Source organism: Bufo bufo, chromosome 2 (genome assembly GCF_905171765.1).
Source record: "Bufo bufo chromosome 2, aBufBuf1.1, whole genome shotgun sequence".
Taxonomy (NCBI): Eukaryota; Metazoa; Chordata; class Amphibia; order Anura; family Bufonidae; genus Bufo; species Bufo bufo.
This window is the reverse complement of record NC_053390.1, coordinates 421,154,764-421,173,504: the sequence shown is the minus strand read 5'-3', so window position 1 is coordinate 421,173,504 and position 18,741 is coordinate 421,154,764. Positions and strand designations below refer to the sequence as shown.

Genomic DNA, 18,741 nt, shown 5'->3' with positions numbered 1-18,741 from the left:
CAACGGGGTACAGGACAATAAGTGTAGTATTTTCCGTACCACTGGCTTAACCCCTTAGGGACGCGTGACGTACCGGTACGGCATGTTTCCCGAGTCCTTAAGGACCCATGACGTACCGGTACGTCATGAGTTTAAAATAAGATTGCGGCTCCCCGCGGGTTAATCCGAACGGGATGCCGGCTGAAATCATTCAGCCGGCGTCCTGTCACAACGTATCGGCGATCGCAGCAAACCGCAGGTCAATTCAGACCTGCGGTTTGCTGCGCTTTTAGACGATTCTGATCCCCACGGGCTCAAACTTTAAAATGCCCGAAATAAAGTTTTATTAACCCCCCCCCCCCCCCCCCCTGCACCCCTGAATGATGGGTGGGTGGGTGGTGCAGGGGGGGTGTCGCGGGCGGTGCGGCAGGCGGGATCGCAATCCCCCGCCCGCCTCCCCTTGAATAATCGTTGGTGGACAGTGGTTATACCAGGGTGTCAGCACATCGATGTCAGCCGTTTATACCAGGGTGTCAGCACATCGGTGTCAGCCGTTTAACCCGTACGGACCGCTGTATGGAAAAGGTTAACAGCTCAGGGAGCACCCTCCCTCTCCCGTCAGGGGGCTGCTGTGCCTTTGCAGCCCCCCGATGGGAGAGGGAGAGAGCCCCTCGACAGTCCCGTCCTTACCCTTCCCCATCTGCGCAGTTGTGGCTACAACTGAGCAGACGGGGAAGGTTCCCATGGCAACAGGACGCCTTCTCGGGCATCCTGCTGTCCATGGTGCTAAAGGCATAGATCTGTTCAGACAAAGTGTAAGTAAAATACTAGGGTTGTCCCGATACCGATACTAGTATCGGGACCGATTCCGAGTTTTCTCGGCGGTACTCAGCCGCCGATACCCCGCCCCGATACATAAATAGAATACTTTTTTTTTTTCCCGCAATGAATATTTTTGCGGCCCGGCAAAGATGCAGCATCGGGAGAGAGGAGGGGCTGGAGTCCGTAACTATGGACGGGGCCCGGTGCAGTCACTGTACTCTTACACCGGGCCCCGCCGCTCACCAAAGTATTTATAAACGTGAATCCTTATCCTGTTATTAAGTTGAACTAACGCTGCCCTCTCCCATGTTCCCCTGTATCCCCCTGTAAGCTTCAATAGCAGGCAGAGCAGACGGCAGCAGTAACGTCACTCACTGACGTAGAGCGCCTGCTCCGCCCACTTTATGAATGAAGCAGGCGGAGCAGACGCGCGACGTCAGTGAGTGACGTTACTGGTGCCGTCCGCTCTGCCTGCTATGGAAGCTTAAGTAAGTGCTGTGGGGATACAGGGGGATACAGGGGAACATGGGAGAGGGCAGCGTTAGTTCAACTTAATAACAGGATAAGGATTCACGTTTATAAATACTTCGGTGAGCGGCGGGGCCCGGTGTATTGGGGGACACTGTTATGAGGGGGATCTGTGGATGACATATAGCAGTGTCATCCACAGATCCTCCCCATAACAGTTCCATCCACAGATCCCCTATAACAGCACCATCCACAGATCCCCCACCAAATAACAATGCCATCCTCAGATCCCCCCACCAAATAACAATGCCATCCTCAGATCCCCCCACCCCATAACAATGCCATCCACAGATATCCCACCCCATAGCAGTGCCATCCACAGATCCCCCATAACAGTGCCATCCACAGATCCCCCATAACAGTGCCATCCACAGATCCCCCATAACAGTGCCATCCACAGATCCCCCATAACAGTGCCATCCACAGATCCCCCATAACAGTGCCATCCACAGATCCCCCATAACAGTGCCATCCACAGATCCCCCATAACAGTGCCATCCACAGATCCCCCATAACAGTGCCATCCACAGATCCCCCATAACAGTGCCATCCACAGATCCCCCAATCCCCCATAACAGTGCCATCCACAGATCCCCCATCCCCCATAACAGTGCCATCCACAGATCCCCCAATCCCCCATAACAGTGCCATCCACAGATCCCCCAATCCCCCATAACAGTGCCATCCACAGATCCCCCAATCCCCCATAACAGTGCCATCCACAGATCCCCCAATCCCCCATAACAGTGCCATCCACAGATATCCCACCCCATAACAGTGCCATCCACAGATCCCCCAATCCCCCATAACAGTGCCATCCACAGATCCCCCAATCCCCCAAAACGGTCACATGACATTTAAAAAAAGTATCGGTATTCGGTATCGGTGACTACTTGAAAAAAAGTATCGGTACTTGTACTCGGTCCTAAAAAAGTGGTATCGGGACAACCCTATAAAATACAGTACAGCACCCTATATAGTGTACTGTACTGTATTATACAGATATCAGACCCACTGGATCTTCAAGAACCAAGTGGGTCTGGGTAAAAAAAAGTGAAAAAAGTTAAGATTAAAAAAAAAACACATCACAGAATAAAAATAAAATATACTACACATATTGGGTATCGCCACGTCCGTAACAACCTGATCTATAAAATGGTCATGTTACTTTCCCCGCACGGTGAACGCCATAAAAATAAAAACTATGAGAAAATTGAAATTTTGCCCACCTTACTTCCCAAAAAAGGTAATAAAAGTGATCAAAAAAGCCGCATGTACGCCAAAATAGTACCAATCAAACGTCATCTCATCCCGCAAAAATCATACCCTACCCAAGATAATTGCCCAAAAACTGAAAAAACTATGGCTCTTAGACTATGGAAACACTAAAACATTTTTATTTTTTTTTGTTTACACAATGATTTCATTTTTGAAAACATAAATAAATAAAGTATACATATTAGGTATCGACGCGTCCGTATCGACCGGCTCTATAAAAACATCACATGGCCTAACCCCTCAGATGACCAAAAAGTGGAATAGCAAGCGATCAAAAAGTTATATGCACCCCAAAATAGTGCCAATCAAACCGTCATCTCATCCCGCAAAAAATGAGACCCTACTTAAGATAATCGCCCAAAAACTGATAAAACTATGGCTTTTAGACTATGGAGACACTAAAACATTTTTTTTGTTTTAAAAAGAAATCATTGTGTAAAACTTGCATAAATAAAATAAAATAAATTGTATACATATTCGGTATCGCCACGTCCGTGACAACCTGCTCTATAAAATGAACACATGAGCTAACCTGTCAGATGAATGTTGTAAATACCGTATTTATCGGCGTATAACACGCACCCTTCATTTTAAGGGAAATTTCAGGAAAAAAAATTAAATTTCAAATTGTACTGCTATGGGGTGGGGGGATCTGTGGATGGAACTGTTATGGGGGGGATCTGTGGATGACACTGCTATGTCATCCACAGATCCCCCTCATAACAGTGTCCATTTCAAATTGTACTGCTATGAGGTGGGGGGATCTGTGGATGGAACTGTTATGGGGGGGATCTGTGGATGACACTGCTATATGTCATCCACAGATCCCCCTCATAACAGTGTCCCCCAATACACCGGGCCTCTGCTCACCGAAGTATTTATAAACGTGAATCCTTATCCTGTTATTAAGCTGCCCTCTCCCATGTTCCCCTGTATCCCCACAGCACTTACGATTCATTCACACGCTTCCATAGCAGGCAGGGCGGATGGCAGCAGTAACGTCACTCACTGACGTCGCGCGTCTGCTCCGCCTGCTTCATTCATAAAGGGGGCGGAGCAGGCGCTCAACGTCAGTGAGTGACGTTACTGCTGCCGTCCGCTCTGCCTGCTATGGGAGCTTAAGTAAGTGCTATGGGGATACAGGGGGAACATGGGAGAGGGCAGCTTAATAACAGGATAAGGATTCACGTTTATAAATACTTTGGTGAGCGGCGGGGCCCGGTGTAAGAGTACAGTGACTGCACCGGGCCCCGCCCCTAGTTACGGACTCCAGCCCCTCCTCTCTCCCGGCTCATACAGCGCAATGAATATCGGCGTATAACACGCATACATGATTTGCCCCCTATTTTCAGGGGGAAAAAGTGCGTGTTATACGCCGATAAATACGGTAACAAAAAAAAAAAAGCCAAAAAATCTATTTCTTGTTACCTTGCCGCACAAAAAAGTGTAATATAGAGCAACCAAAAATCATATGTACCCTAAACTAGTACCAACAAAACTGCCACCCTATCCCGTAGTTTCTAAAATGGGGTCACTTTTTTGGAGTTTCTACTCTAGGGGTGCATCAGGGGGGCTTCAAATGGGACATGGTGACAAAAAACCAGTCCAGCAAAATCTGGCTTCCAAAAACCATACGGCGCACCTTTCCCTCTACGCCCTACTGTGTGCCCGTACAGTAGTTTACGGCCACATATGGGGTGTTTCTGTAAACGGCAGAGTCAGGGCAATAAAGATAGTCTTGTTTGGCTGTTAACCCTCGCTTTGTTAGTGGAAAAAATGGGTTAAAATGGAAAATTGGGCAAAAAAATGAAATTCTCAAATTTCATCCCCATTTGCCAATAACTCTTGTGCAACACCTAAAGGGTTAACGAAGTTTGTAAAATCAGTTTTGAATACCTTGAGGGGTGTAGTTTATAGAATGGGCTAATTTTTGGGCAGTTTCTATTATGTAAGCCTCGCAAAGTGACTTCAGACCTGTAGTGGTCCCTAAAAATTGGGTTTTTGTAAATTTCTGAAAAATTTCAAGATTTGCTTCTAAACCTTGTAACATCCCCAAAAAATAAAATATCATTCCCAAAAAAATTCAAACATAAAGTAGACATATGGGGAATGTAAAGTCATCACAATTTCTGAGGGTATTACTATATATTACAGAAGTAGAGAAACTGAAACTTTGAAATTTGCAAATTTTTCTAAATTTTTGGTAAATATGGTATTTATGCAAAAAAATTTACTTTTTTGACCCAATTTTAGCAGTGTCATGAAGTATAATATGTGACGAAAAAACAATCTCAGAACGGCCTGGATAAGTCAAAGCGTTTTAAAGTTATCAGCACTTAAAGTGACACTGGTCAGATTTGCAAAAAATGGCCAAGTCCTTAAGGTGAAATAGGGCTGAGTCCTTAACCACCTCAGCCCCCAGTGCTTCAACACCCTGAAAGACCAGGCCACTTTTTACACTTCTGACCTACACTACTTTCACCGTTTATTGCTCGGTCATGCAACTTACCACCCAAATGAATTTTGCCTCCTTTTCTTCTCACTAATAGAGCTTTCATTTGGTGGTATTTCATTGCTGCTGACATTTTTACTTTTTTTGTTATTAATCGAAATTTTAACGATTTTTTTTTTTTTTTTTCAAAAAAATGACATTTTTCACTTTCAGTTGTAAAATTTTGCAAAAAAAAACGACATCCATATATAAATTTTGCTCTACATTTATTGTTCTACATGTCTTTGATAAAAAAAAAAATGTTTGGGTAAAAAAAAAATGGTTTGGGTAAAAGTTATAGCGTTTACAAACTATGGTACAAAAATGTGAATTTCCGCTTTTTGAAGCAGCTCTGACTTTCTGAGCACCTGTCATGTTTCCTGAGGTTCTACAATGGCCAGACAGTACAAACACCCCACAAATGACCCCATTTCGGAAAGTACACACCCTAAGGTATTCGCTGATGGGCATAGTGAGTTCATAGAACTTTTTATTTTTTGTCACAAGTTAGCGGAAAATGATGTTTTTGTTTTTTTGTTTTTTTTTTTCTTACAAAGTCTCATATTCCACTAACTTGTGACAAAAAATAAAAACTTCCATGAACTCACTATGCCCATCAGCGAATACCTTGGGGTCTCTTCTTTCCAAAATGGGGTCACTTGTGGGGTAGTTATACTGCCCTGGCATTCTAGGGGCCCAAATGTGTGCTAAGGAGTTTGAAATCAAATTCTGTAAAAAATGACGAGTGAAATCCGAAAGGTGCTCTTTGGAATATGGGCCCCTTTGCCCACCTAGGCTGCAAAAAAAGTGTCACACATCTGGTATCTCCGTATTCAGGAGAAGTTGAGGAATGTGTTTTGGGGTGTCTTTTTACATATACCCATGCTGGGTCAGATAAATATCTTGGTCAAATGCCAACTTTGTATAAAAAAATGGGAAAAGTTGTCTTTTGCCAAGATATTTCTCTCACCCAGCATGGGTATATGTAAAATGACACCCCAAAACACATTCCCCAACTTCTCCTGAGTACGGCGATACCAGATGTGTGACACTTTTTTGCAGCCTAGGTGGGCAAAGGGGCCCATATTCCAAAGAGCACCTTTCGGATTTCACTCGTCATTTTTTACAGAATTTGATTTCAAACTCCTTACCACACATTTGGGCCCCTAGAATGCCAGGGCAGTATAACTACCCCACAAGTGACCCCATTTTGGAAAGAAGACACCCCAAGGTATTCGCTGATGGGCATAGTGAGTTCATGGAAGTTTTTATTTTTTGGCACAAGTTAGTGGAATATGAGACTTTGTATGAAGAAAAAAAAAAAAAAATTCCCAAATTCCATTTAGGAGGGCATTTTTAGACATTTGGATACCAGACTTCTTCTCACGCTTTGGGGCCCCTAGAATGCCAGGGCAGTATAAATACCCCACATGTGACCCCATTTTGGAAAGAAGACACCCCAAGGTATTCAATGAGGGGCATGGCGAGTTCATAGAAATTTTTTTTTTTTTTGGCACAAGTTAGCGGAAATTGATATATATATATATATATATATATAAATTTTTTTTTTTTTTTTTTTTTCTCACAAAGTCTCCCGTTCCGCTTACTTGGGACAAAAATTTCAATCTTTCATGGACTCAATATGCCCCTCACGGAATACCTGGGGGTGTCTTCTTTCTGAAATGGGGTCACATGTGGGGTATTTATACTGCCCTGGCATTCTAGGGGCTCTAAAGCGTGAGAAGAAGTCTGGAATATAAATGTCTAAAAAATTTTACGCATTTGGATTCCGTGAGGGGTATGGGGAGTTCATGTGAGATTTTATTTTTTGACACAAGTTAGTGGAATATGAGACTTTGTAAGAAAAAAAAAAATAATTCCAATAACTTGGGCCAAAAAAATGTCTGAATGGAGCCTTACAGAGGGTGATCAATGACAGGGGGGTGATCAATGACAGGGGGGTGATCAGAGAGTCTATATGGGGTGATCACCCCCTGTCATTGATCACCCCCCTGTAAGGCTCCATTCAGATGTCCGTATGTGTTTTGCGGATCCGATCCATGTATCCGTGGATCCGTAAAAATCATACGGACATCTGAATGCAGCATGACAGGGGGGGGTGATCAATGACAGGGGGGTGATCAGGGAGTCTGAATGAGGTGATCACCCCCCCTGGAAGGCTCCAGGGAGACGCCTGTATGTGTTTTGCGGATCCGATCCATCTATCAGTGGATCCGTAAAAATCATGCGGACATCTGAATGGAGCTTTACAGGGGGTTGATCAATGACAGGGGTGTAATCAATGACAGGGGGGTGATCAGGGAGTCTATATGGGGTGATAACCACAGTCATTGATCACGCCCCTGTAAGGCTTCATTCAGACGTCCGTATGCGTTTTGCGGATCCGATCCATGTATCAGTGGATCCGTAAAAATCATGCGGACATCTGAATGGAGCTTTACAGGGGGTTGATCAATGACAGGGGGGTGATCAGGGAGTCTATATGGGGTGATCAGGGGTGATCAGCGGCTAATAAGGGGTTAATAAGTGACGGGGGGGGGGTGTAGTGTAGTGTAGTGTAGTGGTGCTTGGTGGTACTTTACTGAGCTACCTGTGTCCTCTGGTGGTCGATCCAAACAAAGGGGACCACCAGAGGACCAGGTAGCAGGTATATTAGACGCTGTTATCAAAACAGTGTCTAATATACCTGTTAGGGGTTAAAAAAAACACATCTCCAGCCTGCCAGCGAACGATCGCCGCTGGCAGGCTGGAGATCAACTATCTTACCTTCCGTTCCTGTGAGCGCGCGCACGTTCACAGGAAGTCTCGGCTCGCGCGAGATGACGCGTATATGCGTGACTCTGCGCAGGGCTGCCACCTCCGGAACGCGAATCTGCGTTAGGCGCTCCGGAGGTGGTTAAGGGGTTAAGTACTTGCCATATGCATTCCACCTTCCATAGGTAGGGTAATTGCACCACCATTGGATACGGTCCGACTGTCGCGCTATCCTTCCATAGGCGGAGTGTTTCACATCACCGTGCTTCCTGTTGCATTACCCCCTTCCACAAGTGATCCACTAGCAGGGGAATAACTAAACCTCTTCGAATGCTGCAATTCAACTGCGACATGGCTCTAGGTGCCTTCGCTTATTTCACAAGGGGGCGTGGCACGGTACCCGCGGGTGCCCGGTACTCTTTCTCTAGTGATATATGGGTGCTGCCAGTGGATACGTGGCTATTCCTCATTGTATCCTTTTTTTCTTTTTGGTGCTGGTTTTTGGCAGGGGGTTACCTAGCAATCACTTATGTGTCCTAAAGACCCCTCATCTCCATGGGCCTCCATTGTTACAGTCGGTCATGATATGGTCCGCATCAATACGTAGTGCGTACACCGTTGCACATATATGGGGAGTACGTTCCAGCGAGTTGAGTGTTCACTGACTCTGTATTCTCTATCCACCACTCCTTCTCTGGGAAAGTGGTTATGCTGGCACTCTGGTTTAGCTGCTACAGCTTGTTCTCCTCCACAGGTGCAGCTTTTTTCTAATGCTCGAGTTCGTGGTCGCTGCAGTGGGACATCCCCCTCAGGTAGGGGTCCTACCCTGGCGCTAGCTTGGCAGTTGCGCATGTTCAACGGCCTTCTAGGTAGAGGTTTTTAAGGTTAGCTCTACTTAACCGGGGCAGTATGGTACGTGGCTTCTACGGATAGTCTCAGGCCTCCCCCTTAGTTTTGCGCTGACTGGGCAAGCGCTGGCTACTACTGTGGTAGCTGTATTGCATTACCACTACATACTTGGGTTCTTACTGCACAGCTCTTTCGTCAGGCGGTGGACTCTTTTTAGCACTGAATTTGGTGGCCTCTGCGGGTGGCCCCCTCCTCTGCTGGGGTATGGGGCTAGCAATACAGTGTCTCCCCTTGCCTGGCTTCCTCCTCAGGCGGAGTTTTTGCACAGCCACTTAATACTTGGCTACTTCTGTATAGCGCTGGTCTCGGACGGGGAGTGGGCTTAGACCTAGCCTATTCTTCTCCTGTCTTTTCCTCCTCTGGCTCATGGTTCATAGCCACCCCGCATGCCTTGGTAGTTCCTACGTTACTACCTTCCCTCATCTACATTTGCACGGGGTATTCGTTTGGTGGCCTTCCATTCCAGGCATGCTCCGGTCCCGACTGGTGGGCTCTGGCGCCCTCCACATCCCTCCTTCTACAGGGACTCTTTCATTGGTCCTGGTGTGCTAACGGTATCTACACAAGTTTCCCACCTTTCTCTCCAGAGTTCTGGAAGCATGCGACGTGGACGCCCTGATTTCTTCTTGGTGGGAGTTCTTCCTCCCTACGTGTTTCTTCCCCTCCTTCCCACGGTTCTACGGAAAATCAAGATGGACATTCCGACAAATCCTAGTCGCTCCGAATAGACCCCGTCGCAGGTGGTATACCGACCTCGTTCTCCTTGGTCACTGCCACTCTGAGTCTACCTTCCTTAACAGGGTCCGGTCTTACATCAGCATTTAGATGACGGCGTGGCTATTGAAACCGCCATTCTGATGTGGAGAGGGTTTTTGGCGGATGTCCTCCGCACTATGATTCAGGCCAGGAAGCCTGCATCGCGCAGGATCTATTATGGGATCTGGAGGTCCTTCCTGGGCTTCTGTGAAAGCCGGGACATCCCCTCACTCCTCCTTCTTTTTTTTTTTTTTTTTTCCCTCTCCCCACGGTCCTATCCTTTCTACAATCAGAGAAAAAGACACAAATGCAATAGCACTCTGCAACTAGCACTCTGCAATCAGGGTTGGACCTTGGTTTAGCCCTTAGTTCCTTGATGGGTCAGGTATTGGCGCTTCTGTCCTGGGGCAGCTTTCCAGCGTCCTCTGGTTTCCCTGGTGCTCATGGTAACCTACCTTCAGGGAGTGGCACCTACGGTTCCTCCTTACCGCCTTGGGATCTGATTATAGTTCTCGCAGCGTTCCAGTCTTCTCCCTTTGAGCCCTTGCGGGAGTTCTCACTCCGGCTCCTGTCCTAGAAGGTAGTTTTTCTTGTGGCTATCACATCCATTAGATGAATGTCTAAGTTGGGGGTGCTCTCTTGCAAAAATCCCCCTTCCTGGTTCTTCACAAGGATAAGACGGTTCTCCAGCCCATTCCTTCTTCCGAAAGTGGTCTTTGACTTCCATATCAATGAAGAAATTGTCCTTCCTTCACTGTCCCTCTCCTTCACACCCTACGGAAGGGAGTTACATTATTGGACGTTGTCAGAGCTCTAATCATTATTGGCAGCCTCCAGTCCCTTCTGGCGTACGGAACCCTTTTGTCTTCCGGAGGGTCCTCGCTAGGGATTGGCGGCTGCACGTTAGGTTTGGTCTTCAAGTGCTAAAGCATACCGCGTCCGGACCAGGGTTCCGCCCTTAGGTGTCACCGCTCACTCTCCCAGAGTGGTGGGCGCTTCTTGGGCTCGGAGGAATCACGCTTCGGCTGCACAGTTGTGTAAGGCGGCTACCGGTTCTCCTTACACATGTTCACAAAAAATTACCAGGTGCATACTTATGCATCGGCGGTCGCTGCTTTGGGCCACGTGGTCTTGCAGGCGACAGTTCTTAGATGCCTGCAGGGATGCTTGCTTCCATTTTTATTTTATTTTTTCCTCCCTATGGACTGCTTTTGGACGTCCCACGGTTCCTGTGTCCCCAATGAATATGGGCGAGAAAAGGAGATTTTTGTATAACTTGCCAGTAAAATCTTTCTCGCTCTTCATTGGGGGACACAGCACCCACCCAGTATTGTTGTCTGGCCACAGTTGAGCAGTTGCTGGTTAGAACCCCGTTGGGTCCTTTGACATGGTTGGTGTTCCACGTTTTTTTTTTCTTTGGTTGGCTTGCCTCTCCTACTGCTTGTACACAAACTGAAGTTCTCTCTCCCGGCTGGAGGGGCTATAGCTGCCAGGGGAGGAGCTAACAGCTTTTACTAGTGTCAACGCATCCTAGAGGACATAGCTATACCCACGGTTCCTGTGTCCCCCAATGAAGAGCGAGAGATTTTACTGGTAAGTTATACAAAAATCTCCTTTTCTGGATGACACCGGAGAGACAAATCGGACATTTCATTGCATTTGTCATATGGATCAGGATCCTGATCCATATGACAAATGCCATCAGTTTGCATGCGTTTTGACGGATCCGGCAGGCAGTTCCAGCGACGGAACTGCCTGCCGGAATCCTCTGCTGCAAGTGTGAAAGTACCCTTAGTAGAATAATAGGTCTATGCCCTATAAAAACCCGGCAGAGATGGAAAGGAGGCGCATTTAATGTAAAAACTAAATTTATTAATTGGGTAGTATATACAAGGGCATCTCAATAAATTAGAAGATCATCAAAGTTTTTATGTATTTCACTAATTCAATTCAAAATGTAAAACTCGTAATTATATAGGTTCCTTACACCCAGAGTGATCAATTTCAAGTGTTTATTTCTCTTAATGTTAATAATTATGGCTTTCTGCTAATAAAACCCAAAAAGTCAGTATCTCAGAAAATTTGAATATTGTCAAATTTCAACATTGTAGACTCGCAGGGTCACGCTCTAATCAACTCATCAACACAAAACGCCTGCACAGGTTTCCTAAGCCTTTAAATAGTCCCTCAGTTTGGTCCTGTAGACGACACAATTATGGGGAAGACTGCTAATTTGACAGTTGTCCAGAAGACAGTCATTCACACTCTCCACAAAGCGGGTTAGCCACAAAAGGTCATTGCTAAAGAAGTAGTCTGTTCAGAGTGCTGTATCTAACTTTAATGGAAAGTTGAGTATAAGGGATAAAGTATGGTAGAAAAAGGTGCAAAAGTAATAGGATAACTGTAGCTATGAAAGGATTGTCAAGAAAAGGTCATTCAAGAATTTGGGGAGATTCACAAGTGGAGACAGATGTATGCAGGACATCAGCTACAACTGTCACATTCTTTGCGTCAAGCCAGAGATGACATCAGAAGCATCTTGCCTGGCCTAAGAGTAAACATTGGGCTGTTGCTCAGTGGTCTAAAGTCCTGTTTTCAGATTAAAGTATAATTTGCATTTCATTTGGAAATGAAGGTCCTTTTAACCTTAGAAAATAATCCAAAACAAAAGACAGGTCTCATTGGGAGCAATGCGGTCTAATTAGTGTATAAAAATTCCTAACGGCTTTAAAGGGGTTCTGCAGTTCTTTTAAACTGATGATCTATCCTCTGGATAGATCATCCGTATCTGATTGGCGGGGGTCCTAAACTGAGCAGGAGAACGGAAAGGCTGAATGGTGATGTGAACGAAGCCTTAGTCTTGTACTGTAGCAGACTTTGTGTAATTTTTCTGCAGCCGCCTTTCATCTTTGTCGTCTCAATGCTGAAATGCCCATTTAAGGCTGGTGTCACACACATGGTTTCGTGGCAGTTTTTTTTGACCCAAAGAGAGGAAGTGGATCTGGCAGGAAGGAGAAGTCTAAGTCTTTCCTTCATATTTCTAATTTCTTTCCAACTTGCTTATGGCTTTGGAGGAAACAAAATGCCACAAAAGACTCTGACACTACCCTAAAGGATTTCCTAACCCTATGAAACTTTTTACATGCTGGTGATAATGGTATCAAATAGCAAAAGTAGTAATCCCCTGCTGTTCCAATGCATATGCTTCTCAATTTTCCCAGTGGTCACAGTTTACCTTGCTCCAGCAATATCATCTTGACAGCTGACCGTTGCAGCCAATTCCTGTCTTCAGTGGTACAAGACACCACATTGTTTCTGAAGCCTTGTAACCCCCAGTGGAGTAGCAAGGAATGCAGAGGATTGGTAGGGTATTGCTCTTTGTATGAAGAATTCATGGTGTTGGAAAAACCCCCTTTAACATGTTGGTTACACGTTTTGACCTTGCCCTTATGTATCTCTTTAAGGATGATTTGCCTCGTGTCAAAACAGAAATTGAAGCGATGAAGAATTTGAGCCATCAACATGTTTGTAGACTCTATCATGTTATTGAAACCCCAAAGAAGATATTCATGATTCTTGAGGTTAGCTTCTTTTTGTATAATAGAATTATTTCATGTGGAGATTGAAGAAAACACTATTTGTACTAGGACTGAGCAATTATGACCCCAAAAAAATCTGGATAAACTGAACATTTCGATTTCAGATTGAACGTTTGTTAGGGATCAGCATGGTAGGCTGTGGTGGGGCCATCTCTTCTATCCTGGCTGGCATCAGTCTGTCATACATGGATCTTGTGCTGGAAGCAACAAGATCTGCGGCACAAACCCTCCCTGAAGTTACTCTGGTACTGCTACGTTTAATGGGAGTACCATTTGTCCTAAGAACATGATTCAATCAAAGTGTGCTGGAAGTACCACCCGTCAGTGAGGGAGGGGCAAAATACATGCCTTGTACTGTTTGGAACAGGAGTACCTCCACCAGCATGAGCTTCTTTTAAATGAATCTGCAGATGACTGATAATCTTTGCTACATGGAGAAGTGGGCTACCAAAATGTAAAGTCTATATACACATGTGGACAAAAGTATTGGTGCCCTTCTTTTAAATAAAGAGAAACCCACAACTCTCTGACAAAAGTAATAAAAATAAATTACTGAATATCAGCTAATGAAAATCAGACACTGCTTTTTGAATTGTGTTTCCACAGAATAATAAAAAAAAAACTGACTATAGACAAAAAAGATGGTACTATAATAATTTGACCATATGTTAAACGAAGTCTACTTTCACACTAGCGTTTTCAATTTCTCTATTGAGATCCGTCATATAAAAACACTTCAAACACAAAAAGGGGGGTCAGCACATCCCAATGCGTAGGTGCACGTCGCTAGTGTGGCTGCAAATATACATTTGACAAACACATAGGGCAACAGCACTCTACAAACCAAAAGTATATTACATTGTAAATGCTATGCTAATAACTTAGAGATGCTTAGCAAATACATTTTGTACAAAATCATTTGAGCCCGTCTGCCGCACCCCAAGGCGATCTCTATAAGACTGGTCCTAACACTAAAGCTCACCTGTTGGGTGCCATAACAGCGACCATGAAATCCAGGAAGTGCAGGTCCCACATGCATGCTGGGTCCCTGTTGATCCATATCTGTGTGGAGCCAAAATGGCCTTCATGGAATCCAGGGACTATAAATACCAGCATGCATGCTGAGCAGACTATATACTCATGCTAATTAAAATCAGCCTGTGAGGCAGAAGAGGCTAGGGAGTGCACGACCCTGTCCATTTTGGCTCCACACAGATATGGATCAACAGGGACCCAGCATGCATGTGGGACCTGCACTTCCTGGATTTCATGGTCGCTGTTATGGCACCCAACAGGTGAGCTTTAGTGTTAGGACCCGTCTTATAGAGATCCCCTTGGCGTGCGGCAGACGGGCTCAAATGATTTTGTACAAAATGTATTTGCTAAGCATCTCTAAGTTATTATCATAGCATTTACAATGTAATCTACTTTTGTTTTGTAGAGTGCTGTTGCCCTATGTGTTTGTCAAATATAAAAACACTTCAGTTTTGTCCCCATTCATTGTTGATGGGGACAAAACTGAACGAAACTGATTGCACCAAAATGCATTCCGTGCCATTTAGTTGCGCTCCCATCACTGGCAGAATAATGCTGCAAGCAGTGTTTTTCTGTCCGCGATGTGGTGCGGAGCAAGATTAATCCATCCCCATTGACTTGCATTGTGTGTCAGGACGGATCCATCTTGCTCGGTTTTCTCTGACACAATAGAAAACTGATCCGTCCCCCATTGACTTTCAATGGTGTTTATGACCGATCCATCATGGCTATAGAAGACATAATACAACCGGATTCGTTCATGAAGGATGCATGTGGTTGTATTTTGGTAACTGAAGCGTTTTTGCAGATCCATGAACGCTAGTGTGAAAGTAGCCTAATCGGTCAGTCTGCCTATTTGAAGGGTGAAAAGTAGTCACTGTGCTGTTTGGTGTCACGGTGGGCACCACACTGAACGTGGACCAAAGAAAGACAAGGAGAGAGTTGTCTCAGATTAGAAAGAAAATTATAGACAAACCTGTTAAAGGTAAAGGCTGAGACCATCTCCAAACAGCCTGATGTTCCTGTTACTACAGTTGTAAATATTATTCAGAAAGAAGTTTAAAGGGGTTCTCTGGAAATTAAGAAAATAAAACTCCTGAAAATACTTAAATATTACTTTTATTATGAATATATTCCCAAATACCTTTCATTAGTTATAATGATGGCAATTTAGTTTGCTCCCTTGACAAAACGAGCCACTATAACTAATGAAAGGTATTTGGGAATATATTTATAATAAAGTATATTTTTCTGTAGCCAACCAGCCGGAAAAAAAAACAGAACAACTTCCAAAAACATTAGAGGTGAACTCCACAGTCAAGACACATCACTGTCTGATCACACCATCCGTCACTGTCTTAGCCAAAGTGGACTTGATGGAAGACGACTAAGGAGCAAACCACTGTTGAAGGCAAATCAAAGTGAGGCTGTAATTTGCCAAAATGCATATTGACAAGCCACAAAGCTTCTGGGAAAAAAATCCTTTGGACATATGTTTCAGTCATGTATTGGGGCTGCTTCTGGCACAGGGTGTCTTGAAACTGGAGCAAAATGTGCTGTACGGTGTCAGGAACCTTACGTCGCAGGTCATGGGTCCTCCAACAGGATAATGGCCCAAAACGCACAGCTAAAAACATCCAAGGATGGCTAAGAGCAAAGCATTGGACTATTCTGAAGTGGTTGTCTGAGCCCTGATCTAAATCCTATTTAACATCTGTGGAAGGAGCTGAAACATGCAGTCTGGAGAAGGCACCCTTCAAACCTGAGACACCTGGAGCAGTTTACTCAAGAAGAGGGCCAAAATACCTGTGGACAGGTGCATCTGGGTGTGCAGCAGCTATCTGCAGCTGTATTTGTACTAGCGTTTGCATCTTGATAAATTTATCCTTTTGTTAATGCATTAACCTGCTTACTAAATGTCTGAGGTCATATTGTACAGACTTCTTGGGGTCCATTCACACGAATGGTGATTTCTAGTGTGGACCCATTCATTTCAGTGGGGCAGCAATAGATACAGACAGCACCCGTAGTTCTGTTCCGTGTCCCTGAAAAAAAGAGTCCACAATCGCATACAAGAATAGACATTTCTATCATAGGGCTGGCCATGTGTGTTCTGCAAAATGCGGAACGCACACAGCCGCTACCATGTTTTGCAGATCACAAAATGCTAACTGTTTTGTGAATGGACCCTTAGGGTTTTCAGTCTGATTCATATTGAATTATGGATTCTGTATTATGAGATGCTTCTAGGGGGAGTGAATGTAATACATTGCTGTACAGGTAACTCTATGGCGGCACATACAGGGCCTACATCTCCATACACTGTGATAAGACAAGGTATAATCTAGTTATTTTCTCTTGCAGTACTGTCCAGGTGGAGAACTATTTGATTACATAATTGCAAAAGACCGCCTAACTGAAGATGAAGCTAGGGTGTTTTTCCGGCAGATTGTATCTGCTGTTGCTTATATTCACAGCCAAGGATATGCACACAGAGATCTAAAACCGGTGCGTTGATCATATTCTCCGTTTTCCCATTATGCATGTGATATGCTTTTGCTTTGTTTAATTTTTTCTTTTCTTGTAGGAAAATCTTCTTATTGATGAAGATCAGAACCTGAAATTAATAGACTTTGGGCTTTGCGCAAGGCCAAAGGTATAAAAGTGCTGATGGCAAACGGTATTCTTTTTTTGTGATGGTCTTTGTAATTGGGGGAAAAACACATCAGGAAGATGAATTTTATTTAAATTTATTTATTTTTCCTATTTTAATCGATTTAAAAAAATTATGTGAACACTAGTGCCCTCTACTGTTAAGTCTGGAGACTACAGCCAAGATCTCAAATCAAAACCTATAAAATCTCTTCAGTTAAACATTAGGCGAAACCGGTGTTACTTTGAATGTCTGTACGTCAGTAAATGTTTAATTCATAATTTTATGAAATATAAGCTGTTCAGGCTTGTATATTCTGTATGCAGTGTATAGTGTGTCTTGGTATGAAAAAGTGACATCCTGATCTCCTAGCTGGGATAGATAGACACTAATCCAACCAGCTACTTCACTATATAACATATACTGTACTGAAGGTTCGTTATACTTTAGCCATCATACGGGTTTTTGGCCTTTTTACAGGGGTTATGTAACTGGTTTAAAAAACAAAAAAACGAAAAAACTTAAAGCAACAGAAAATGTTAAAAAACAAAAACAAAAAAAAAACAGTAGTAACCTCTTTCCCACAACATGCGCATCTCCCACTACCACTATCCAAGAACTTTTGGATTGCAAAGATTTGGTGGTCCAGCAGTCATGTGCCATACTTTTTGCTCTCATCATCACTTAACCATGATGCCAGTAGTATAGCAAGTGGCGACTGAGTGGCTGCATTGCATAAAATCTGTCCAGTGGTAATGTCGGGGAGCACCTCTGGAATGGCAGTACTGTGGGTACTTTTTTTTTAATTTTTTTAATTTTTTTTATAAACTTGCTGCAGTATACTTTCCCCTTCCTTCTATAGGGTGGCATGGATTATCATTTAATGACCTGTTGTGGAAGCCCAGCATATGCAGCTCCTGAACTCATACAGGGAAAAGCTTATATTGGCTCTGAGGTAAGTCACTGGATATAACATCATAGCTGTGGTTGTTCTCTGGGACTTAAAGGGGTTATGCCATGAATAATGTAAAAAATACAAATTGGACATCATACAGTACATGACAACCTCTTTGTAACAAAGCTAGAACCAGCCCTGTACCTCCCATGGATCCAGAGATCTCCCCAGTCAATGCTCTGCTAGATTTATATCAAGCTGACAGCTCAAGGGGACGTGTCTTTTCCAGTGCAGTTCAGGGGGAGTGTCCCTGGTCTCCCTTTCACAGCTCAGGATGCAGTTGAAAGATGAAACGGAGCATGTGCGGCCATTTCAGTGAGCAGGTCAAAGAAATAAGAACTTAAGTGGCACTATAAAGATACTTTTTTTTTTTTTTTTTACTCAGTGATACAATAAATTTTTTTTTTTTTTTTTATTAGATGCTATTACAAAATTATTCAGGTCCAGGTGCTGGTTTGAAAAGTAGAATATTTTTCGTGGAACAACCCCTTTAAAAATTGACCTATCCACAGGACTGCACAGGGTCTGACTCCCTGTCAGTCATGTGTTGGAAGTGGCTGGGGCGTTTGTGCCAGCACAATGTCCTTTTTCCTTTGCCTGTAATGTGTCCACTGGTTCAATGGCCTTTGTGCAACTCTGTCCTATCCAAGTAAATGGGACTGAGCTGCGATACAAAGCACAGGCACTATACAGTGTACGGCACTTTGCTTGGTACATTATGAAGAGTGCATAATGCTTGTCTGAGCAGTGCAGACCTTTTAAACATGTGATCAGGAAGGGTGCTTAGGCATTGGATCTGCACTGATCAAATATTGATGATCTGGGAAGAGGTAATCAGTGTTAATTTTTTTTGTTTTTATATATTAGTGCATTGTACTCATAATGAGCTAAAACATTTTTTTCAGTTTATCTTTATTAAAAATATGGAGTACTTTTCTCTGTACAGAGCGGAGATGCTCTA

At 44.1% G+C, this 18,741-nt stretch overlaps 1 protein-coding gene across 2 annotated transcripts in view; it reads left to right on the top strand.

Annotated features, from left to right (window-relative positions):
- Positions 1-18,741, top strand: part of MELK (maternal embryonic leucine zipper kinase) — a 79,771-nt gene that overhangs the window by 8,936 nt on the left and 52,094 nt on the right. Inside the window, exons 4-7 of one of the 2 annotated variants that reach the window (XM_040420353.1) lie at positions 13,003-13,119; positions 16,537-16,680; positions 16,760-16,828; positions 17,688-17,780. In XM_040420353.1, coding sequence (XP_040276287.1) covers positions 13,003-13,119; positions 16,537-16,680; positions 16,760-16,828; positions 17,688-17,780 — 423 coding nt within the window. Of the gene's footprint in view, positions 1-7,754; positions 7,760-13,002; positions 13,120-16,520; positions 16,681-16,759; positions 16,829-17,687; positions 17,781-18,741 lie in introns of those variants that run through there. The other variant, XM_040420354.1, reaches the window with a different exon arrangement.